Raw genomic sequence first — 24609 nt, 5'->3', positions numbered from 1 at the left:
TATGCTACAAAAAAAAAAACTGCATTTGAAAGATGAAAGAGAACAGCTTCTTTTCTTTTTCTTTTGAAATGTGTCAGCGCAAAAGGTGTACCTTTGTGCCCTTCATGCGTTATGCTTTCATCGGTTTCATGGCTTTCACGGCCACACCTAGCGGATGACATACACAACTAAACATAAACATGGCTCACATGGTCGAGTCGAGCAATGGTCACGAGTTGTTGGTTCATGCTCACACTTGAAAAGCACCTTATGTGAAACAGAGCGTTTCTTGAGCTCGAACACGTGGAAATGTGCAAAATCCTGTCTTCGGATTGAAGCAGGCACCAGCTAAGCTTCAGTGATGCTTACAGCGGTGAAAAATATCGCCATTTGTACTTTTGTGCTGTTGCTTTGTGCGTGCCACTCCAGCGGTAGTGACTATTATGGACATGGATCTATCGCAACTCATAACTTCTACTTGTGCGAAAAAGGCACCTGTCCTTCGATCGACATATGGCGCAATTGCTCATCTATACTGGACCGTATTTACAACGTAACGTCACATTTCCAGCGCTGTGCACTTGGGAGCACATTATCGTCAAACATGTGTGAAACTTGTGTAGTTCAGTACGGTCAAGCCATAAACTTAATTCACTACGTTCGAAATGTTGTAAGTGATACACTTGCCTTTCTCTAAGCAAAACTGGTTGTCGTATAGCTCCAGTGATTTATTATCTTTTTGTCTTCTTTTTTCAGGGAACCGACCATGCGCTGGAATTGTGTCGGCAACACTTTTTTTCGTCTGGCAAATTTTCCGTGGTCTCAGAAACATTCGCGCATGTCATCGACTTTTGGAAGAAACCAAACTGTGATAGTATGTACGACGCTAAAACCATCTGCCATGTCTGAAACATTACATTGACAGGCCCCGACAAAAGTTTACGGAACACGCGAGCGGTGAATTTTCTCCTCGGTGTGACACCCTATTGGCAAGCGGAAGTGGGCTTGTTGGGGTGGGGGGGGCTTGGCATTCAAGCCATACCAAAACTGCTGTGGTGTGTCTCTACCAGCGCACTCACTCACCCCTCTGAACAAGTAAACGAGCCCATTTCCGCTTGCCAGTAGGGTGTCACACCGAGGAGGAAATACACCGCTCGCATGTTCCGTAAACTTTTGTCGAGACCTTTACCAACATTATTTCGAGACTAAGGAAGTTTTTCGAATACCCTTTCATTTTGCTCCTCATAAATCTTGCTTAAACCATCACCAGTGACACACTTGAGGTCCCGGGCCCTTCTGAGATGATGTGATATAACACTTCATGTGCAGTCAAGCAAGTCTGAGGGATGTACAGCCAGACTGATACTTGCTTGAAACATGCACGTTAGCTCTGACATTGGTTCTGACAAGATTGTGAAATCAGCTGAGCTGACCACTATCCCATAACAAGTGTGGATGCGTATTCACATACACATAAGCAGTTCCCATTACATTTCCGCACAAACAATGGGTAATAGATAGAGAGCTTGAATCTTGTCAAAGGTGGTGTGTTGCAGGGAAGAATGGTTTTGGCTGGACACTACGGAAAGTAATCAAGTGGAGGCCAGCACACACACACACACACATGGATAAACACAATGTTGAAGTCTTACACCGTTGAAACGCATTCAGATAAGAAAGTCGTGGAAAAAGTCAGACAGGACTCATAAGTGCACCTTTCGACTACTGACTGTTACACGGCTACGAGTTAAAAGTACTGAGTATACTGTTCTCGTTTCCTTGCAGAGTGCTTCAACAAACCCGTCTCGGATAATTCTACTTACGAACTTTCGGAGAACACGCAGAAATTTAACGTCCTGCTCAACGTTACGTTTCGTTGCATGAATGCCACGGTGAGATTGTCAACGCATTTGTCTGTGCAGAGTTTGGGGTGTTTCTTTTGCGTAAGTTAACGCAATGGAGTGGATGTTATGTCTTTCAGTATACCCGCACTGCAAACGCATCTAACGTGTGCGTCGCCTGCAGGAGCGCGTACGACGAGTTGAATAAGTTCTACGATTCACTTGTCAGAAAGAGCGACGATGGAGGAATCTGCTTTGATACTGTTGCGGCCGTAAGTATTTCAGTGAAGTGGTACCGATGTGCTCTGCGGCAATCGTGGAGCTTGTTACTAGCTAGTTCGTTGTTTTCATTTTCCGTACAAATTTGAGGGTGTCGCATTACCTCTCAATATGTTGTCTCGAAAATTTGTTCTCTTTAAATATTTAACATTAGCGGGAAAGAATAAACGCAGAGGTTAGTGCATTTAAAGTTGCACTGATTCCAAAACAAGTGAGCTGCACGATAAAGGCTGGCATATTTCTTGCGGCTCTTCGGTAAATTTTACTGCTGGAGTACTTTAACAGAGCATTCGCAGAAGGGATAGAGTGCATACTAGCTGGTTTCTCGCCGTGGTTAAACAGTGCTTTAATGTGCCTTTTCTTAATACAGTGTATTTTGTAAGTGTGCAGTGCACCTATTGTAGAGTGCCAAGAATGCCAAGCCAAGAGTGAAGAGAGTAGTGTGTAAGATCAACTTCCTCGGGTACTTATTTCACTAAGGTAGTTGATCTTATACAGTACAGGTTTGTCTGTGCTCTGGGGTGAGGGCAAGGGTTTGGAGAAATCATGCGAAAAAGGCCCAGTTTTGCCAATACCAATTAGCACTTGAACAGAGATTAGTGGTCCCTCAACTTGAATTTAATGATTGACTCTGCTTCAGTACAGGGAGTAATCATCACTGAAACATTCATCACGTTACCAACTAACGTTTATATATAAAAAAAAAGAACTGAGCGTTAAAGGGGTTGGTCAGGACGCTATCATAGATGTGGTTATTACATGACGGAAGCATTGTACTGCATGCCAGAATACCAAGGTAGCCGTAAGCATGTGACTTCTCTTTACTGAAGCTTCAAGTATACGCAGCCATTTTTTCCAACCGGGAGTTCCACGAATTTTGTCACCTCTCATACGCATCCACATTGGCCTTAGACTGACTCACATTGTCCTGTTAGGGCCCACGGAAAATGTCGACTTATAACACGGTATAAGTACGCTATAAGAAAAAAGTTTTTTTGAGGGTTACTTTTATACGACTTTTTTTCTTCGAAGGTAACCATAAAGTAGCTGAGTTACTTTAACACGGTAACCGTAGCTGTAAGTAATTACATTTTAAAAAAAGAGCAGCTGTACAAGGCTGCAACATCCTTACTTTTTTTGTAGTAACTCACCCACGACCGAGGACAAGATTTTACTTTTGCGCGAAACCTTATCGTTGCACGCCATTCAAACTAACGTTTGTATCCCCAGATGAATCGGACGCGCTTCCTGTGGGGCGCCAACCAGTGCTCCGAGCGTCACTACAACAACCTTCCCCTGTACATCACAGCCGGCTTTTTCATGCTGTTGGCCGTGCTCTACTACGTGTGCGCTTTCCTCCTGGTGAACCCCCGCAACACGCTGCTCGTACAACGTGAGTGGAACCGCAGAAGAAAGTCCCGCAAGGACAACGAAGTCACCTGGGGAGCCTGGTGACGGGGAGCTCGCAAGCTGCTTGAACATTGCTCGCACGCTGCCTGCACATTTCTGCACATTTCTTCATCCTCGCTTGGTTGCGCATGGCATGCATGTTGCTCGCTTGAGGATCGTTTTTGATTGTTGGTTATGCTGTGTCTGTCAAATGATGCTGTCTCGCATTTCCTCTGCATATGGTACGTTTATTACTCAGTTTTATTGACCATGTTTTGTGAATAAATTTGAACAATGCAATCTGATAAACCCAAGATTTAAGAGTTTAAGTACTTGAATCTTATCCCTCAAAGGTGCATGGTTTATCAGACCTCCAGGCGCTGTACCTGCATGAGCTGCTACGCATTTGTTGCATATTGAATTTCTTGTTGCTTGTTTCTTTGCTTCCCTTTAGTGTTAGCACTACAGTACTCTAGATTTATGCACTTTCTGCTCTTAACCGCACCTGTGGCATAGTTGTGCAAATAAATTATGACTTTTTTTTTTGTTTATTGATGTCCACTTGTTTCCATTATGGATCATGCTGTAGTCTACAGGGACAAAATAGCTCTGTCATAGTACTGGTGAACTAATGTCAATATCCTGGGATTATTTCTCCAGACTTGCATGGGGGGCGGGGCTGTGTAACTCAACTGCCAAAAGAAAAAAAAAAAGCACCCATGCTGTTCAAGTAGCCTCTTTTCAAACCTGTTGAGGATAAAAAAGCAACTTTGTATATTTAAAGTACAGCCACTGTGTTAACCCATGCTTTAGAACAGTACTTCATTTTAGCAATGGCGTTCGACAATCATATCTGTACCAGTGGCAGATCCGGGGGGGGATCTCTTCTTCCCCCCACCCCCACCCCGACGTCAGTTTATACATTGAATTTCCCTCTCCCCCTCCCCCATTACGCCACCGCCAAAGCAACCGCCTCCCCCCCAAACCGAGGGTCTGGATCCGCCCCTGATCTGTACCTACATGTTCAAATTATTTTGAAACGAACAGCGCACACTATTGGTCAAATGATGATTCGACCAATTGATACGATAAGTATTATCTGCCTTAAATTATATGGTTTGTAACTTTCTGTTTCAGGGAAGCTCTTTCAGAGGAGACGTACCACATCGTCAAGCGCCCAGAACACAGCGGCCAAACGACGAAGTACATTTTACGACAATGTCGTGGGGAACCCTCATAGCATTAATTCTTAGCCTGCATGAAATATGAGAAAGTTAGGGCACAATCTAGACTTGTTTTTGCTTTTAAAAATCTCCCGAATTTTCTCCATATTTATGGCTGTTGCGATGTACAGTGCAGATTGCTATTGTTTTCACTGCGATTTTTGTTTTAAGCATGCATGATTTTTGCGGAAACATGTACATAATGTGAAGATAGGCTGCACAAGGATTTTGTACGCTGTATAGCACGTAGATTTTTTACTGCTGATATTTTAGAAACAGTGCTGCATTTTAAAATGAAAAATAAAATTTGTGAATATTTTTGGTATATATGAATGCTGTGCAGTGATTGAGTCGCCTTGTGTTTACTGGGTGCATCCATCCTTCTAAGCATTGAGGAAGTTTCCAGGAAATGTGACTGGTATTTGTAGCAGGTTTCCAGTAGTCCACTCTGTGTTGCTCTTCAAAATAATTGATCACTGCTCAGTACTTGCTATGTAAGTGAATTCTTACAAAGCCAAGCGTCATAAGCTACTTTGAGACTGTCCTCCTTCGTGGAGTGCTTCGAGGTTGTTTTGGCAAGTATACGTATTAAAATTTTGTTGTGTAATAAACAGCCAAAAGAGAACATCTTTGAGATTTTCAATACATATAATCATATATCAGCGTATGGCAATCATATAGTGATAAACATTAGTCATATAACTGCTAGATGCTCTACACCTTGGTTTCAAAGCAACATATTTGAATTTGAGAATGGTGGTTGGGGCAACGGGGATTTCTCACGTCCTAAAACTGAAACAAAGACAAGGAGAGGAACAGGTCTGTCTCTGTCACCCAAATGCTTCTGTTTCTGTTCCATTTCTGTTACTGTTTCCTCTCCACTGGTCTCTACGCCGCTCATGGCCCCAGTTGCTTCGGGGTGCAAGGAAAAGAGACGTCCACTCGGAAATTTCAAGCTTTTGGCAGCAGTGACTATACCCACCCCTTATCAAGACGGTCTGTGTCCCGCGCAGCGATAAAACGCGAGTGTCCTTGAACAGAGTGCATTGCGCCGCGACAGGATCGTGTCGGATAGACGTGCACTTGTCTCCCTGTTCTGTGCGGGTCTGTGTTGTTGTCGTTGTCACCTGACGGAGCACAAATTAACATGAGCAAGGGGAAGATCGGCATCGTCGGAAGGTAACCAACCAATGCATTCGTTCGCCTCGAAGTTGAGTTGCGTGCGGGAGGGATGTGCATTCCCCAGCTAAGTTTCCTCGTTTGTAGCGGTGGTGATTTTCGTTTCCTTTGGAAAACGATCAACGGAACGCGATTCGGAGAGCTTTTATGCAGCGGCAACGTTTCTGCAACGCTGTCCACAGTTAAACGTGCACATGACTTGACGGATGTAATATAATCGAAGTTGGGCAACAGCGGCCGGGGAGATCACGTGGCGTCGCGTAGCCCTTTCCCCGGCCTCGTGTTAGCGCATTTGGGAAAGGGAAATCATTCCCCCTATGTATAAAGTTTCCATAGCACGCCTCCTGAATTTTTTTTTTTGTGGCTACACTGCTATGGGACATTTCCAAACCAACACCAACATCACTCCGTGCACATATGTGGAATGTACAGTTTGAATTCTGACAGTTTACGACATGGACGTTCACAGGATTTTTTCCAAGGGGAAGCAAAGCATTCACCCCGCCTCCAAACACACACACCTTTTCCTGGAGACTGACACTGCAGACTGTTCAGAGGTTCATATCATGACACCTGAGAGTAATCATTAGGATGACTACAGAGCACACTATTTACACAAGTGAATTTTGAGCTACAGGAGGGGGTCATGGCCCCTTCTCCTATGCCCATGGTTTACGACACTTGCATTCATGTTATCTGATTCACTTTCACCTTCACTCAAAACTGTACGTTACTTTCCAGCGGCCTCATTGGCCGCAGCTGGGCAATGCTGTTTGCCAGCGCCGGCTACGACGTTGCCCTCTTCGACGTCGACCCCGCCAAAATCGATGAAGCTCTCGCCGATATCGAGAAACAGCTCAAATCGCTGCAAGACAAGCGCCTCCTCCGCGGAACCCTTTCTGCGGAAGAACAACACAGTCTTGTGCACAAGGCTGCCTCCTTGGCTGACTGCGTCCGCGGGTCCTTGCACGTTCAGGTATCTCAGGTGGACATGGTTAACACCAGGGTGTAACTGAAGCATCGTCCACCCTCGTACAGGAATGTGTCTTCGAAAATCTCGAGTTGAAGCAGAAAGTATTCGAAGAGCTAGACGAAAAAGCAGACGACAACGTGGTCCTGTGCAGTTCCAGCAGCTGCTTTCCCCCGTCAAAGTTCAGTGCCAATCTCAAGCACCGTAAGCAAGTCATTGTGGGACATCCGGTAATATATTTAGTTTGTAATTTATCAGTTCTGCATGTGTTATACTGTTATCGTTGTCAGAGCCGTCGTGAGGCCGGTTTACGCCCAGGGCAAATGTGAAGGGGGTGTCCCCGAAATCCACCATTAAGAATAAATGTTTAAGGATAAAACATTCAAGAATAATCCGCTTAAAAAATACACGGTTAAAAATATATCTCCTAAAAGAAACCGCTTACTACCCCTGCTTAGAGATCACCGTTTAATAATCCATCATTAAAAATAAACTGTTTCAAAATCCCCTCACCATCTAACAGGGAGTCGGACTGATTGCAGTTTGCGCCGGGTTAGATCATGTTAGGTTAGGTTAGTTTAGTTTGGTTTCGGTTAGTTTGGGATAGTTTAGGCTAGTTTGGTCCTGTGAGGTTAGTTTAAGCCCCTTGTTTACAGTTCACCTTGATTTGGGCCATACCACATGACTCTAGCAACTGTAGGGTGGATTTGGGGGCTTCTGAAATGATTTATTTTTAACGACATACCCTTAACCGTGGATTCCTTAGCGTTTTTATTTAAACGGGGATATTTCGGCGATTATTTTTGTGCGTTAATTTTTAAGCGTATATTCTGGGAAATATATTTTTAACAGTGGGTACTTACGCGTTTATTTTTCAAACATTATTTTTAATGGTTTCAAACGGGATACACCCACGTGAAGCACCTCCCCCCCCCCCTTATGAACGTTGATGTCAGAAACTTTGTTAACAAAGTAAAGAAAATGCTTATGTACACTGCCAAGATTTTAAATTCAAATTCTCTTAATTTCCCCTTTATACTGTCCAACCAACTTGCCAGGGCCCGCGCTTCGGCCCCTTGCCCCTCTCGCACCCCCCGCTGCTACGGCTCTGATCGTAGTGCATTTTCAAATGTGATTAATACAAATATGTGCTAATGTGAAATACCCAATCTGAACCGTTAGCGTGGTTCAAATAAATCGATAGAATGGCACGTGTTTCACATTTCCGTTACGTTAGCACACGCACTACGATACGTGAATACCTCGAACATGCACAAAACGTCAAAGTTGCGAGAGACGACTACAGTATTTCTTATTAATCACCCGGGTCAATCAATCAATAATCAATGGGTATCCCCAGGTGAACCCTCCCTACTACGTCCCGTTGGTGGAAATCATCCCAGCTCCGTGGACAGATCCGCAGGTGACCTCGCGGACGCGAGCGATAATGCTGGACATCGGACAGAAACCCGTCGTGCTCAAGAAGGAAGTCGAAGGATTTGTACTCAACCGTATTCAGTACGCCATCCTCAACGAATGCTGGAGGCTCATTGACGTAAGTAGCTTTTGTGACGCCCTACAGGTGTGTGTGTGACGTATACTCATCTATCGTAAAACATCTATAGGATGGAGTAATGGACACAGCAGACGTAGATACCGTCATGTCCGAGGGGCTGGGGATGAGGTATGCTTTCCTCGGACCGTTGGAAACTGCGCATCTAAACGCCCAAGGTGAGGGATGCGATCAATCAACCAATGAAACAAACAAATAGCGCAGTGCTGGACAAAGGGAGACTCATATTTGTTGCAGGTATGCTGGAATATTGCGACAAATACGCCAAGGGCATCGTGAAGGTTTCCGAGACGTTCGGACCTGTTCCCAGCTACGACGGAGCAACTTTGGAGAAAGTGAATGCCGAGCTTGTGGCAAAGATGCCTCTACAAGACCTGCCAAAGTGGAGGCAATGGAGGGATTCCCAACTTGCTGCCCTATCGAAGCTCAAGCGGGATGCATCATGCTCCCACAAATAGTGTCGAGTGCCTTTCTGTGCTAAACACTATCACAATGCAAAGTATAATAGAATATCGATCCAATGTATTATATACAAGCTGTTTATAAGGGGAAAGTGTTATTAATGTTTTTTTTTCTCACTACGATAACCTTTTTCTTCCATAACAGAGCTGAATTAAAAGCTTACAGAATAGTTTCTGGACTACGCTATGGCTATACAGATTATGACAAAGATAAGTATGATAGTGCCACATAAATTGCACAGGCTGATTTAAACACAATCCCAACAACTAAAGCTGCCACCAAAGCCAGAGAGATGGTGTGGGCTTGTGTGCCGACTGTCAGCTGTCACTGACTCAATGTGTCGAAATTGTCACATATCCAGATAAGGCTTGGTGAACGATACACTGTCATCTGGAAGTACAATTAGTTCTGGGGCAGCTGGGTAATATTACACAATGTTACGGTAGTCTTCTTCCATCCTTCACCTATTCCTGTCTCCTCCTCTGAGCAGCTGGAGAAATTTTCTATTACAATACCACAGCAAGTGCCCTTCATTCAAGAGACAAAATACTGCCGAGGATCTGTACAGATAGACATTTTAATGATCCAACTCAGCGCTTTCCACCCACACGCGGTGCCTTTACTTGCACTGGCTTGGCAGCCTTCTGTTTTGGGGCAGCCTTTGGTGCCTGTAAAGAGTAGGATGATAATTCAGTGATGATCATCGACACATAATGGAAGACACGATAGCTGTGTAAGGAGAGTTACAAGTATGATATTCTAATTACAAAGGTAGCACTCAGTTAAATATTTAGAGAGATTTTATTAGAATTTAAGGCGAAGACAGACTAGAAGCCAGGAGACATGTTCAGGTATTGATAAAATACATCAGCTTGACTAAACATGAAGCTTTTTTTTTGCATGATTGACAGCATTTGTTTGTTCATTTTGTTTTGTCACGGTCAAAACGGTATACTTCATTGACATAAGTGCAAACTTAAAGGGGTACTAAAATGCAAAAACAACTTGCTCTCAAATGAAAGTCTGTGTTTCAATTAGTACAAATCAAACAATATTAGTTCACACAACGCTACCGTTTAGAAGAAAAACGCAATGAAGACAGCACCTTAAAGAGGAGGGGCATCTGAATTTGCACTACACTTGAAAAATGATATCACTACACAGCTAAAGAGGGACAGCAAAACGAGACAACAGTTTTGGGCCTGTTCGTCAATTACAGTCGACCCCCGTTTATCCGGACGGTGCCGTTCCCGGCGAAATCGTCCGGATACCGGGGCATCCGGATAAATGAGACGACCGAATAGAAACGTCCTACAGAGCAAGGTTTAGTTAAAACACAGAAATCTCGTCAATGACAGCTGTTACATAGTGGTGTAGGCACTTGATTCCTGCAAAGTTTTGCTAATTGCATAGAGTTGAGGCACGCTGTTGCGCTGCTCGAAGGATGTCAGTGCGGACACAAAATGTCAATGTCGGATCCTTGTTTTTCACTGGCGTCATCGGCACCGTCTTGCTGCACATCATCGGAGGCAACAGCAGCAATCACACCGTCATCAGTCATAGCTGCACACGCGTCCTCATCCTTATCAACGTCAACGTAGTCAGAAACCGCAGCATCATCTACGGCAGTCGCAGTGAGCCTCTGCATCAGGGATCGTAGCTCAGCTAGGGGAATGTCTTCATCGGCCAACGGGCCGTAAGCAGCAGGCCCTCGGGTTGGAGTTTTCCCCTCTAGAACCGGACAGTTGCTCGAGATATTTGCAAATGACTCGACTGGTCAACGTGACCCAACGCACACAAATAGAAAAGGGGGACATCGTGCTCGGTTCTCTCCCCTCAGAGGAATGTAGGTCCCTGACGTGTGACGGGAATAACACCAACACAGCGAAAAGGGTAACGAAGCGCGGTCAGCGTCTCCTCTTACTCACAGTAGCCCGGATAACTGAAGATGGATTACAAGAATTTTCGACTTTCGTTCCCTGGAATTCTTGTCCGAGTCCGGAAGCTGAAGTCCGGATAAACGAGAACAAAATACATGGAGGAAAATCCGTTCCCGTGCCTTGTGTCCGGATGCCGCGGGATCCGGATAAATGATGTCCGGATAAACGGGGGTCGACTGTATAAGATTACAGCTGAAGTGTACTACCATTCACCTCTAAGTGCACTGCTCCTCGACCAAGTAACAAGGTAAACATCTACTCACGGTGGCTGTGGTGGTCTTTTTCTGTACTTTCTGGGCCCTCTGCTTCTCCTTGGCAGCACGGATGGCCTGTTCTCGCTGAGCCTTGCGCACCTCGGGCTTCATGTTTCTCTTGGCTAGGATGTCGTTGAGGGAAGCTCCAACGATGGCCCTCTGGAACTTGGCTGTGCGTCGAGTCCTCTTCTTGGCCGTCTCCTCCTCCAGACCCTTCTTGTGCTTGCGACGGTACAACACCGTCCAGGTCACCTTACGCGGGTTACGGCGCATCATATGCGATGCCTCGCATTTAGCGTTCAGGAAGTGGAAAGTCTGCAGAAAGAAAATTATGCAACTGTCAGGGGATAAAGGTGTCTACAAGGACGCATTGGCTGTATTCTACAAATGTTAATTATATCTCGCTCCTCACGCTATTGTGTCGGACAGTGTGAATACGTTGATGCTCGTATAGCAGACATGGCACTACACACCTCTGAGTGAGAGAAGCACAGCCAGTGTAAAACAAATTTCATGAAATAGGTTTGACAACACGACAGAAAACCAGCTTAAAAGTACTCGGGGTCTTGTTACTGCTTTGTTCATATCACAATGGATATATGCGGCGATACATTCGAAAAAAGCAATTTGTAGTCATAGAATCACGTCACTCAGCTCATACATAAATTCACACTGCAAAAACACCATGTCCGCGCACAAATATAACGTGTCCGGCTCTAAACATACAGATATACATGAAACTTTGCAAGCACAAATCGTTATTTTAATGTATCTGCTTACCTTCCCGTCTGCTTTGACCATTCGTTTCCCATGGCCGGGGTAGATTTTATAACCGCTGAACGAGCACAGCCCGATCCTGAAAACCGTAATAGTGTACAGTTAAAACCTTGAAATATTAACACATCCATTGTTCTGCGTAGTACGGTTATGAGTTTAGTAGATGACACTGGATATCAAAATTCCTTCAAACATACTTCATTTTCACTGCTCTTGCTCACTTCACGGAGGCGAAAGGGCAGGATCGCGCTTACGAATTCAGGAGTACTGTACGGTAAATACCGTTCTTGTTTCTGACACAGTAAATTGTTTCACGTGAACGATTACTGATTTTCAACAATTTTTGTAAGCAAAATTTTTTATTCATAAATAATATTACCTTCAATGCCTTCAGTCCGAACCTACTTTTGGCGGAAGTTTCAAAATGGCGGAAGCTGGTACGATTTTTTGGCGTTTCTGGGTCATTTTATCGTTTTACAGCCACAAATACTGTGTATTTTGACACTACACCCTATCGGAATCAAGGGTAGCAGTGTAGTACACGCCTCCAGTACGATTTTGAGTGAATTTTGGCTACAGGACGTTTTTTGTCGCACTTTCTAGACACGCTACGAGAAATATCGATCCGTACGAAGGATGTGCTCATCTCACGTCTCGAGCTTTTTGTCCGCGTCTCGTTGTCTCAGACGCCGAAATGTCAGTAGATGTACCCTTACAAGCAATGTGAACCAAGCAACATTAGTGATACTCACACGAAGGGAGTGATAATCAATATATGAGCTCGTTATTGGCGCTGCTCGTAAGCAGGTACTCAGCAGAATACGACGTTCCTTTACACTTGCATCATTACATGTGCTACATTTGCGGCGATTTCTGACTCTACAGATGTGTGGTATGACAAATTCTAACAATGTGATCTCGTAGACTGTTTAAAAATAAAACTTACGAGGATGGTACTCAGCGCCAAGTCAACTATCGTCCACAATAAGCAGTCTTCAGTCTTCTCGTATTTTTGTGTGAAAGAATTCGTGAAGTGGTTTTCGATTGTGTTGCCGATTGCCATGTCTAATTAGATACTATGCAATACCCGGTGTCGGAGACTTCGTACGACTTGACCACGGGCAATGGAGTCTTGCTCAACCTTTGACATTATGAAGATAGCTATGGTCATATGAGATAAATCGTATTGAAATCTTGATAAACGTCTATATGTTTTTAAAGATTACATGATCTGTCAATATAGTGTGTGACGTACTATATGTGTCAAGCGTTGTAGCAGGAATAGTGACAGGTACTATACTCCATCAGAAAAAATCTGTCTTTGCATGGCAAACGCGAATTTTCGGACATTTCAATCACACTATGCCTTTGAAATGAACGTATCGTGGTAAAGATATTATCATAATTGTTCCCCTGAAAAGCCCGAGAAGCCTGCTGTAACTTACGTTATGTGCTTTCTGTTGCAGACGATCCCCACGTTCTTGACCTCTCTAGCTGTGGACTCAAAAAGTTGGAGAAGAGGGATGGGGTTGGAGTGCACAAACTCGTACTGGACCACAATGAGCTTACAAAGTTGGAGAATGTCGACTGCTTCATCGACGTTCAGAAGGTGCTCGATGCATAATATCAAATCTGTTGCAAACTTCCATTGCCACTGACACATCTTCTTGTTACATCTAGCTGTCCGCGACCAACAACCAAATTACAAGGATGTATTCCGTAGGACGGTTATCACAGCTTGCTAGTTTGGATCTCTCCAATAACCTCATTGTTGGTATTGAAGGTATGTTGCACTTGATGTAAAATTACATGTTACATGCAGTGTAGCTGGGTGTAGATATGTGCAGGAGCTACTGCACACTTAATACACTTTAAATGGGCATTTCTATGTTTGTGAAGAATTGGCACCCCCAGCCATTTAAACTCGTGTTAGTTTGGTATCACGTAATTCAAAATCTGGTCTGGTTTTAGATTATGTAGCACAAAATTTGATTTCAAATTTAATTTTGCAGGCTTGAGGGCAAATCTCTGTGTCAGTATATTCCAACATAGATTAACATGTTATATAGTACAACAAAATGTAATCCTTATCATTTCCGATTGTCTTGTATAACTTACTCTGGTTGGAAGACAGAGTTGTTTGTGGTATTCATAGCTGGCGTTCGGAGTTATTTAGTCCATTACACCATTTACATGGATTATTTAGTGAGGAAATCTTGCTCTTAGGTTAAATGCCATGACATGCATATTTGAATGCCAGTACAGACACTCCCCATAAAAATAAGTGATGCAGACATCCAACCTGCACTGCTATGGGCCTCAGGACTTCCTACTGCTGCTGCCTGTATCATACCCTCTCACAGCACAATATAACTAAGTATGTACCGCTATTTATATGAGTTCAACTTCTCCTTATAGGGTTAAAAGACTTGAAGCATCTTGTCTGGACCAGTTTGTCAAACAACAAGATCAAGGTACATCGCCTAGTCGTTTTTCTTTAGCAATCCCATGGAACGACTGCACTCTAGTAATCATTATTCTCTCAGCTTCTCTGCTTTCCGACTGAACTTTTAGCGGGTCGTAAATTGTTTGCCTTCCAGAGCTTGCAGAACATTCAGTACTCGACCACGCTCGTTTATCTCGACCTTTCAAACAATTCCATTCCGTCGTTGATCGACTTGACCTCGTTGACGAGGTTGAAGGTAAGGGCGCTTTCAAAATGGATTGCTCATACTGTGAGGCACTTGAATGTATCGTTCGAATTAGCACCACAGCGCAAAAGGCATTGATGTGAAGTCAAATGAAGCCAGCGAGCCATGCTCATGTCATGACCCCCATGTAGCCAGTACTGACAAACGGAAAAAGAAAAAGCTGACACATTCTATTTTCTTGTATTGTAGTAATTTTAATTGAAGCCATCACCGAGGAATGGTTCTAGCTCAGTTGTAGAAATTTGCTGGCAGTATAGATATTATTTTTAAAAAAAGCTTTATTTTTCTCAGGTCGATCGCTTTATAAATGCTTGTCATCCAGTTAGGATACAAAGGAGCTGCTGGTATGTGCTTTAGAACCTGGTCAGCCTGATGACTCAGGAGTGCTGTCAATCATACTAAAGTAGCAATTTGTGCACACTGTCCTCACAATGCGTAGGCCTATAACGACCTGGCTTGTTGTTGCCCTCCGCTCAAATGTGCGGCTCCAGTGGATTGCAAGAGAAGTATCTTTTTAGAACCTAGCTTGTATTGAAGAAGCTGCTTTCCAAGGGCAACTGGGAACATGTGCATTGAATATGTAGACCACAGTTCATTAGCTGGTACCTCAATCACTTCCTATTGTTTATCCGGGCCTTTAATGTTCTTACGTTTCCACTGAGATTTTGCTTTGATACCTGGTAGATACGGAACACTTAATCCCTTCGAGTGAGTCCTCAAATTTGATTGAAAATGCTGAAGTAGGATAACGGTAAAACGGGTCACCGCCATTTAGCAGACAGTGAGCATTTAGAAAATTACACGCATACAGTGGACAAAAAAAAATTGTGGTTACACATTACTTTTAAAATTAGTTTTAAAATGTTAAGGTTACAGATTTAGGTTGTTGCAGAGTACTCTGAAACTATGGGGCTCTGCGGCAACAACTAATCATGGCAATCCGCTGGTACCTCTTCTCCCTAAATACTTATTATACTGCTGGTCTAAACATAAATGATCTTTTGGTAACTGCATTACAGGTGTTACTTATTTATAATGATTCGTGTAGTGTGTTTGTGAGTCTGTATGTAGTTAGCATTGCTAAGTAATCATTTCGTATCAAATTGTCATTGGTCACACTCTGTGAAATGCTTGTGAGTATTCCTTTGTACCTCACGATACTGTCGGTACTTGAGTGCAACCTTTTGGGGTTTGTGCCCTTGTCAAGCGTCTGTATTGTTGCTTTTTGGCCGACTTCCCTTTACAAATGTGTTTTCTGCCACATTTAACAATAAATGACTTCATTTGATTTTACAAACAGACCCTTCTGCTGAAGAAAAACGAAATCACGACACTGCAGAAAGCACAGGCTTATCTTCCCAGCGGGCTCTGCGTCTTCTCCGTTGCAGAAAACAAGATCACCGACCTGACTGAGGTGAGCACTCTCTTACCCTCTTCCTTTTGCTTAAAATATTGTGTATGTTTTTGTTTGTTTTTCATCAGGTGTCATTCCTCTCTCACCTTTCATCGTTGGAGAGCTTTTCCATCAGCGGAAACCCGTGCGTCACCTTGACCGGTGGCATTGTGTATCCTTTCCTCAGTTCAGGAATCTTTAAGGTCGATGTGCATGAGGTTGGCTTTGAAGGTTGGGCTCCACCAACAACATCGAGGGGTAAATATTGGGTTGTATTTTGCTTCAATAATGAGGGTGTAATCGGGATGAACTGAACCTGATTCAACCCAATTCTGGTTGAATCAGATTGAATCAGGTGTAAATCTTCGGTTTACTCAGCATAATACACAGCACACAGAGCATCAATATTTAGTCCATGCATCTAAGAGGCAGCAAGGTCTGCGTTTTGACAGTTTGTACGAGCATAATTATGCATTTACGACACAGTCAACAAAGTTCTGTGTCAGTTGTGATGATTTCGGATCCCCCCTTGTCCAGCAGTTTCCGGGAAAATATCAGGTCAAACCCCGTTTTTGCTCATTTAAATCGGGGGGGGGGGGGGGGGAATATCGGGCGTAATCGGGTCTAACCCCAAAAAGTCAGGCCCTACTTATGAGTAGAGCCTGAAGTTTTCGTGAAATATTTTTTTCTAAAATCGGGTAAATAAACATGTGCTCTAAATTCATGTAAATTCATGTGGAGAAACTTCCAGTACGCTAAATTCGGGGAGAAATCTAGCTCAGTTACTCAAACTAACTGAACTGGTTCGGTACAAATGGTGGTGTAACTGCGTTTGCTGCCAAACAAGTTAGTATGCATTCCTACAGACATCTCAATGAGGGCAATTTGCCGGGTAAAAATCGGGTTTCACCCTAAAGAGGTAACCTTCAGTTTGGGGTGCAAATTCGGGGGAAGAATTGGGTTAAACCCTAAAACTTCAGGCTCTACTTGTGACCTAGGGCCTTTGCCTCAATCAAAGCTTCGAAGGGCACTGCTTGATATCTCGTGGCCAATTAAAGTGAGAACATGCTGCATAAGAACACGTGTGACGGGACTAAAAAATACGATCAAAGGAGCACCGAGATGACCGCCAAAATTTTTTATTCTTGGACAAATCAAATCAAAACAAATCAAATGAGCTGCCGCGGAAGAATGACGGGCGCAGCGAACCCGCAGCGCGCGAGAGAGAGGTCTCCGTTCCACACACCTTTAAAAAATCCTCCACTCCTGGAAACACTGTGCCGTAGAATGAGAAAATGTTGTGACGCAGCCTATTCCCCTGGCACCAGCGGCATGGCTGAGCGGGTTAAGGCGTCCCGCTTGTTGGTGGTAGCCAAGGTCATGCTGAAGACTGGGAGGTAGTGGGTTCGAATCCTACCACAGGCTGTGCTGTCTGAGGTTTTCCCTGGGTTTCCCGAAGACTTTCCAGACGAATGTCGGCACTGTTCCCCCTGAAGTAGGCCCAGGACGCATACTAACCCCCCCCCCCCCTGTCCCCGACTCCTTCCTGCTGTCCTCTCTCCATCTGTCCACATCTCTACGCCGCTCATAGCCACTGTCGCTTCGTGACGCTAACACAGAATTTAAAAAAGCTCCCCTGGCGTGTGAGCCGTGATGTACACTGGCGCCGCTCTAGTGGGTATAACTTGAGCAGCACGAAAGAAGAAGAAATAAACAAAGATGAATAGCACATTTCGCGCACTGACAGTTTTTGTAAATTTGATTGCACGGTGACAATACACCAAACAGTGAAACTATTTTGCAGTGGAACTCCCTGCATTGTGACAAATGGGAGAGGCAGGGAAACGTAACAGAAACGGTAACAGTTTTATACCAAAAATATAGCCAGTAACGGTAACAGAAATGGATATCGCACAGTCTGAATAAATCAGGAAGCAAAGCTAGAATCAACTATAAAATGTGTATAAAAAATAAAATAAAACTATCAAACAGGAATATGTTAGTAATAGCATGCAGTAAACAGAGGAATCACAGTTGCTTTCGCTCATGGTGATTTGCAAGTCGTAAGCGTGTGCAGTATTCGTAAAAACCATGTTCATCTGTTAGCTAGTATTCAAAGAAACGGCGTACTATATTTTTGAATAAATGTTCCATGTTGTGTCCGAAATATATTACAGATGGTACGTTTTACGTAGAGATATTAATTTCGTGACGGTCTCAAGGCTTGAAAAAAAAAGAAATAAGGAGGGGATACAACAAACCCGAGAGAGGGGTAGTACCGGAACCCAAAACGGAAGCCTCATGGAAACGAAAACCAACGACGGTGGTAACAGAAACAGAAACAAATATGGGCCAGTAACGGTAGGTGGCAACGGAAACAAAAAATTCTGTTGCGTTTCCCTGGGGACAGGGTTTTGCGCCATGTTCACTATGGCCTCATCGCTCTTTTAAGAGTGTGTGCCATGTCTTTTGTTCATCAGTGCTAGTTGATTATTCTCAGTGTTCCTATGCAGCACATTCTTATCGTAATTGCGCCAGAGACAAAATGCCCTCATCTGTATTACAGCCACAGAGAATGACTCTTCATAGATGCATCCAATCCAATCCAAATTTCTAGCCAACAAAACAGCACCCAACATATTATTCTGTGTCTTTGTGAGAGGTCAAAGCACCAGAGATGCTCCTCTCAGTATCATGCTCAGGATTTAGAGGGATGAAATTTTCACACATTTATTGCTGTCGTTAGTGGTCCTAGCTGTTGACACCAGTCTTCGAGTGCAAATGGAACTAGACAAACTCTGCATATATCATCACCCTCATGATAGTTACCTGTTTGTGTGTGTAATGTATATACAGTGATGGCCAGTAGTTAACTACATGTAGTTAAACTACCTGATTGTAGTTAAAAAGTAGTTATCAACTACTTGCAGAAATGTAGTGGCAACTACTAGTTAAACTACTATTTCGAGTAGTTAACTACAGTAGTTAGGTTACTGCAGGTGCCAACTACTTCCGATTTTGCCGCAAGCTTTACGGCACAATTGTGCTTCAGACTTTTACCTTGAGAGCTACTTGTTTGATGAGAATGGAGGTGCAGAACAATTGTGCTGTGCATGTGTACTAAATCTTCACTTTTATCACTGCTTGTGATTCATATTTAGGTGTCCAAGAACACTATAGAATGGGATTGGTGATGATGGACAACGTTAAGTAGTTATAGATGTAGTTAAAATACATTGCAGTAATTAAAGAAGTAGTTTTAACTATCTCCCCTGAAAAGTAGTTGAACTACTAGTTAAACTACTCCATCATTAAGTAGTTAGTAGTTATAGTTAAACTACTGTAGAAGTAGTTAGTGGCCATCACTGTGTATATATTTAAAAAGCTATAAAAACCGGGCTGTTTGGTCGTACATTTTAAAGGCGATAAAAACCCCAGTGCAGTGGGTACCGTACATACTGTACATAAGCGTGTGCCTGGTGGATTAAAGTTTGTTTGTCAGTTCAGTCCTCCTTGTATCCGTCTCGTCCTTTTGTGTCTGCTGCACTGGGGTTTTTATCGCTTTACAATGTATATATTTTCCTGCAGACATCCTAGTTCTTTTTGAACCACCTTTAAATGGCGAGTCTCCAAACTATATTTGTTGGTGCTATGTTTAGCGCACCTGAAAAATTACTTCACTGGAAGTATCTTTTGCTTTGCCAAAAATAACAGAAATTACAATGTTGTCTCAAGTAGTGTGCCACATGCATAATTAGAGCCTGAAGTTTCCAGGAAATATATTTTTTATAAACTTGGGGGGATGAAAACAGGTTAAACACTGAAACTTCAGGTTCTATGCATTATATACCATACAAATAAGGCATGTCATACGTAGACACTTCAGTGCTGTGGGATATGTTTTTTTTTTTTTTCCTGTTATTGGAGTAATAGTGCTTCAGAGTAGCTCTATTTGCCAATGGCACATTCTGTTATTTTCTTGAACAGTGAGATACATGAAGTGACATATTTACAAAGTTAGAACAACAAGTGTGCATCTCACACTTGAGAACCAGCAGCAGAACACATACTGGAGCGACACTACCCCGCTGATCATGCCTGCAAGTGCACAATGTTTGCAGAGGTCATTGGAAGCCCACAGGGGTGGCAGTTTTAAATATTTTTCTCGTTACTAGAAAGTAAGTTAGGCCTAACATATTCTGCGTACGTGCCTCGTACCTCATTGTTCTCCGCTAGATTTCCACCAGTTGGCCAGCACTTCCATACTTACAGCTCATCTTTCTAAAAACTCCTACTTGATCTAGGTCTGTACTACTTGCAAGATTTTTTTTTTTGCTATTATTGAGAAGAAAAAAAAAATACCGTGCTTGAAAACCGCAGCTTGTGCATCCGAACGCAAACGTGAACCAAACACAACTTTCGAGCCAATCACAGCCCATAGGGAGTGTCCCCGTCAATCCTTAGAATTTTGCGCTCTGCCTCGCTAGACAAATGTGTTAACAGTGTTCATGCTTTCTAATGCTTAGTAATGCCATTATACCTTGACACAAACGTCAATCAGTGGTTTTGACTACCGTCCGTACGTGATCAACTGGTGCTTGGGGCTGCGAGTCCTCGACGACTTCGTGGTCACCCAGCGGGAGAGGTGAGGGCCGTCTTGACGAGTCGTCACGATCACGGACCTACTAGGTTATAACGACCATGTCATAGGCACCCCCTTCCCAGCGCCGCATTTGGAAGCTAGCGGTGGCGCCACTCATCGGTTCGGTTATTGCTCCCGCAATTTCTGCAATACTTCGTATTTCAGCTTACGTTAGTAGCGGTAGATGTCCCACGGGAGATGTTTCATTCTAAAGTTGATTATCGTCATCGTTCTACGCGTTTTCGTGGGAGCTGCAGCTGTCATCTGCTACGGTAGTTGTACGTCCGCTCCTGTGCGTTCAAAATTGAAATTTCCACTGTCCAGTCACAATGTAGATCTCGCTCTCTCGTTATGATCTAAGGGACGTTAAATACGGGGTGCCGTGTGGTGAGCTTTCATCGCACGTTAAAGAACCTTCAGGTAGGCAAAAGTAATCCACAGACCGACCGCTGTGGCGTCGCTCATGGTCTCCGTTGTCTCACGACATAAACCCTCAATTATTAATTATTATTGTTATGATCTAGTAGGTTGTGGTTACGACGCATCACTTTCGAGTTTAATGAAAGCGGCTGATGGAAATAATTTGTGACAGCTTGAAAGCAGAGTGGCTGTACAGCCAAGGAAAGGGACGTTGCTTCCACCTGGGAGACCACCTTGCTCTGGTGGAATACCTGTCCCAGGTCTGTCCCATGACCACGGCTGACCAGGTGAGGATCGCCTTAGGATGCGTGTACCTTGTGTTCTTCATTTTTTGGGTTTTATGATTTTTCAAATTCAGGAGGGAAGATCGGGTGCACTTTACACACGAGAATGCGGGGAGAAATCGGAGCATATGTAGGAGCACGTAAAAGCAGCACAAATAATAGTACCATAGTAGTGCATAGTAGTGCCATACAAATAGCTCTCCTTGCTGATATTATGATTAACTTTTCCGACGGTCTACTGAGAACGACAAGTTGAAGAACTGCAGGGATTTCAGGTAGATATCAGGGTTTACCCAATTTCTTGAAAACTTGATCGGGGGGGGGACTACCATGAAAAATCAGGTTTCACCTGAAAACGAGGTACCCTATGTGTACTTTATGGCTGAATATTTGCATCTGCAACAAATGCTAGCTGCTTTGTCCTGGGAAATGGCAGGCTCTTTGGGGGAGGGGGGGGGGGGGGGGGGGGGTCTTGGTAGTGTACGAGAGGGGCAAGGGGGTCCAAGTACTATAGGAGTCTTTTGAGTTGAGAGAGTTTTGGGAGAGTAGAGGACCATGCAAAATTGTCGTACTATACTACAATACTAATACGTACAATACTAATGTCGTAGCGCCATACAGTGCAACATAGAAGGGTGCAGCTTAGGAGCAAACAGTTTTACAAATATAAGGCCCTTCTCCTACTAGGTGGTACAAGAGCAATATGCTATGAAAGTAGGTCAGCCTTGCGGTCCCTCAGCTTTTCCCTCGTGCATGTAGAACGGTCTCATTGGATCGCTCTCAAATAAGGTACTTGCTCCATCATTTTCATTGTAGTGTTGTGGCCCGCCCACAAATACCCCCTTATTGCTGCTTTCTGAGTGGATAGACGTTTGTCAGACGTGCTTTCTCCAACGTTTTCTTCCTCTCATGCGCAGAGACATACTGTCGTAGCGTGTTACTGTCTCAACATCGCTAGATCTTTTGGGGCTGTAAGAAGTACTACTAAGTACCAGGTGTCACTTCAAAACTATTAACTAAAGCCATATATATTTTGGGTTAAGATGTGCCCTATAAATACAGGAAGCACAACAGTATGGACTGTGCTGACCAGTTCCACAAATTTTGGCTGTAAATTCGTACTCGAAGCACAACATGCTCTTGGTACAGAATTTCAGGAGTCAACGTCTTATAAACTACGCTTCCCAAAAACCAGAACAGCATTAGCCTATGCAAAATAGACACGTTGGAAACGCGTCGACGACTGACGTCATGCACATGGGCCCCTTTGAACAGTACACCACCACTTTATTCGGTAACTCCGTTATACTAGACCAAAAATGTTTGTTACAACTTCGTAGAGTAAGTAGTACATGCTTGCGTGTATATAAGGCATTCCCTATGATGAGGTTATTCTGTTGTAAAAAATATCTCTGTACTTTGAGCAAGCTCTTCTGGCAAGTGTAAAAAGAAGAAACCGTCCAAGAAAAATATGCAAGAAGTTAAAATAACATTGTGGCCAGGTGCGGTTTTCTCCGTAGTTCTGAGGCTCTGTAGCCAGCTGTGGCCGTTTGTGACTCGAAAGGTCTATCATTGATCAGCACGCGTGCTAAACTAGCAGGTATTGAAAGATAAATCTGTGCGTGCTGGGTAAATGATGCAAAAAAAAAAAGGAAGTATAGTTTGTGCTGAAGCATCAGCACCATCTCTCATTTGGCCACAGTCCTCTGGATAGTCTTGCATAGTTGCAGTAGTCCCTTGCATAGTCCACAGATAAACTAAATCACATGTAGCAAAACCACAGTTGCTTTGTAATGGCACAGCAAGGCACGTCGTCGTTTAAAAAAGAATCGAGTTCTGCGCGAGATTAAATCTCGCCGTCAGCAGAACCACCCTATCGATAACAGTTAGATAAAAGTTCATTTCATACCACAGGAATATTGCTTCTAAGTAAATGCATAGTATGCCTACGATCCGTCATCGTGTAGCGTGATGGGCCGCAGTCCCAGCAGACCGGCGAAGGCCTCTCTGTTGGTCATTCGTGACGCTGACGTCGTCACCACCTCGGGGCCTCGATACAAAGCCCTGATCGCCTTCTCCGCGATCACCGTGAACGGGATGGCGACTTCGGGAAAGTTGCTATACTCCGATCGTCCGACGAAGACCCTCTGTTTGGGTCGCCGATGCGTTTTGAGGAAAGTCTGAGGCGACGGAGTGGTACTCCTTCGAGACGAACTCGTGGCGCGTTCGCGCACTTGTTTCTTCCGGTATAAAAATGCGTCGCTCGCGACGTCCCTTCCAGGGCTCGCTTGACGTTCAGGCGTGTAACTGAACTCCTTAGCGACCACCGGGGTTGGGGGTGACTTCGGCGTGGCCGCAGCGAATACCGGTGCAACGCCGTGGGCGAGTTTGAAGTCGTCACCGTGGCATGACTGTTGGAGCGGAGCGGCGGACGTGCTGTTCTTCACTTTACGCCAGCCTCGGATCGTGGACTCGTTGAGGCCAAATTTCGAGCCAGCTGCACGGTTGCTGAAACGTTCGGCGAAGTGAATCACTCGGAGTTTGAAACCTGCGTCGTATTTGCCTTTTGTCTTCACCGGCGTCATCGTTTTGGACCAGGAGACGGACGCGCCGTGCGCGAAAAACGGGGTAAAAGACCGACCTGCCTCGCTTCAGTTGGTCGCCGCTAGGTGAAGAGGCGTGAAAACGTAGCAGACGAACTTTGGGTGGAAAATATCTCGCTGGTGACGCGATTTTTATCGGAAACTGGATTTTGCGAAAGCTGCATCGCGGCGGGATCGGGAGTTTAAATTTTGTTTCACGTTTTTCAGTTTGGTAGCGGGACTTTAGTAGGGCAAGAAAATCGTTTTACAATCCCCGCGCGGACATCGGAGAGTACGTGTCAATGGCTGTCAAGGTCAACTGAACTCGGCAGTTTGGTGACCTTTCTGGTGAAAACTATAACTTCTTCCCGAATCGAAAAAAGCTGCCTTATTGCCGACGTTTCCCACGACGTGTAACTTTGGGGTCGCGGGAGAGATGAACAGTGAATGGTCCGAAAGCATGAAATTAGCAGCAGCGTAACTGGGTCAGGAATTCGTTGGAGCGACGGACTCTGCATGCGTGCTTCGTGAACGGACGACCACTGCGCTCTGTGAGACCTCGCCGAAGGTCTCTCGTGAACGGGAGAAGCTGTTTCCAGGAGAAGCTCTACTTGGAAAATAAAACTGAAGCACATGAGAACAAAGAACTGACTGAAACAAAAGCCAGAAAAGAGAAATTGAAATGAGGACTGCGTGGAGTAAAACAGCTCC

The 24609-nt window shown here is 44.2% G+C and overlaps 5 protein-coding genes and 1 long non-coding RNA gene across 7 annotated transcripts in view; 3 read left to right on the top strand and 3 right to left on the bottom strand.

Moving 5' to 3' along the window:
• Positions 1-189: 189 nt before the first annotated feature.
• Positions 190-5044, top strand: LOC135388122 (coelomocyte uptake defective protein 15-like). Of its 2 annotated transcripts, none has more exons than XR_010421286.1 (6): positions 190-649; positions 736-853; positions 1765-1871; positions 1961-2092; positions 3330-3730; positions 4626-4713. XR_010421286.1 is itself a non-coding variant. In XM_064617467.1 (6 exons), exons 1-6 carry the CDS (start codon positions 341-343, stop codon positions 4739-4741), a joined length of 945 nt encoding a protein of 314 aa, XP_064473537.1. In that variant the 5' UTR covers positions 190-340; the 3' UTR covers positions 4742-5044. The 2 variants fall into 2 exon arrangements, 1 of the variants encoding a protein (XP_064473537.1); XM_064617467.1 differs by having other exon boundaries at positions 3330-3492; positions 4626-5044.
• LOC135388125 (uncharacterized) lies at positions 3716-6159 on the bottom strand. Its single transcript, XR_010421287.1, has 2 exons — positions 5694-6159; positions 3716-4235 (listed from the first exon to the last, which is right to left on the bottom strand). It is a non-coding gene; the product is annotated as an uncharacterized LOC135388125 (long non-coding RNA).
• LOC135388121 (lambda-crystallin-like) lies at positions 5745-9064 on the top strand. Its single transcript, XM_064617466.1, has 6 exons — positions 5745-5890; positions 6632-6866; positions 6929-7090; positions 8221-8415; positions 8486-8591; positions 8671-9064. Exons 1-6 carry the CDS (start codon positions 5859-5861, stop codon positions 8889-8891), a joined length of 951 nt encoding a protein of 316 aa, XP_064473536.1. The 5' UTR covers positions 5745-5858; the 3' UTR covers positions 8892-9064.
• Positions 9065-9452: 388 nt separating this feature from the next.
• On the bottom strand, positions 9453-12165 carry LOC135388124 (large ribosomal subunit protein eL24-like). The gene is made up of 4 exons (XM_064617469.1): positions 12064-12165; positions 11870-11945; positions 11099-11404; positions 9453-9563 (listed from the first exon to the last, which is right to left on the bottom strand). Exons 1-4 carry the CDS (start codon positions 12066-12068, stop codon positions 9486-9488), a joined length of 465 nt encoding a protein of 154 aa, XP_064473539.1. The 5' UTR covers positions 12069-12165; the 3' UTR covers positions 9453-9485.
• A 125-nt stretch (positions 12166-12290) lies between these two features.
• LOC135387741 (centrosomal protein of 97 kDa-like) overlaps positions 12291-24609 on the top strand; it is a 69433-nt gene continuing 57114 nt past the window's right edge. Inside the window, exons 1-9 of the mRNA XM_064616839.1 lie at positions 12291-12303; positions 13333-13475; positions 13547-13649; positions 14285-14340; positions 14467-14568; positions 15878-15991; positions 16060-16142; positions 20532-20615; positions 21205-21319. Coding sequence (XP_064472909.1) covers positions 12291-12303; positions 13333-13475; positions 13547-13649; positions 14285-14340; positions 14467-14568; positions 15878-15991; positions 16060-16142; positions 20532-20615; positions 21205-21319 — 813 coding nt within the window. The remainder of the gene's footprint in view (positions 12304-13332; positions 13476-13546; positions 13650-14284; positions 14341-14466; positions 14569-15877; positions 15992-16059; positions 16143-20531; positions 20616-21204; positions 21320-24609) is intronic.
• On the bottom strand, positions 22583-23981 carry LOC135389926 (uncharacterized). Its single transcript, XM_064619977.1, has one exon. It carries the CDS (start codon positions 23899-23901, stop codon positions 23263-23265), a length of 639 nt encoding a protein of 212 aa, XP_064476047.1. The 5' UTR covers positions 23902-23981; the 3' UTR covers positions 22583-23262.

This window comes from Ornithodoros turicata, chromosome 3, assembly GCF_037126465.1.
Source record: "Ornithodoros turicata isolate Travis chromosome 3, ASM3712646v1, whole genome shotgun sequence".
Taxonomy (NCBI): domain Eukaryota; kingdom Metazoa; phylum Arthropoda; class Arachnida; order Ixodida; family Argasidae; genus Ornithodoros; species Ornithodoros turicata.
Note: the sequence above shows the minus strand (reverse complement) of the source record. Positions and strands in the feature narration are given on the sequence as shown.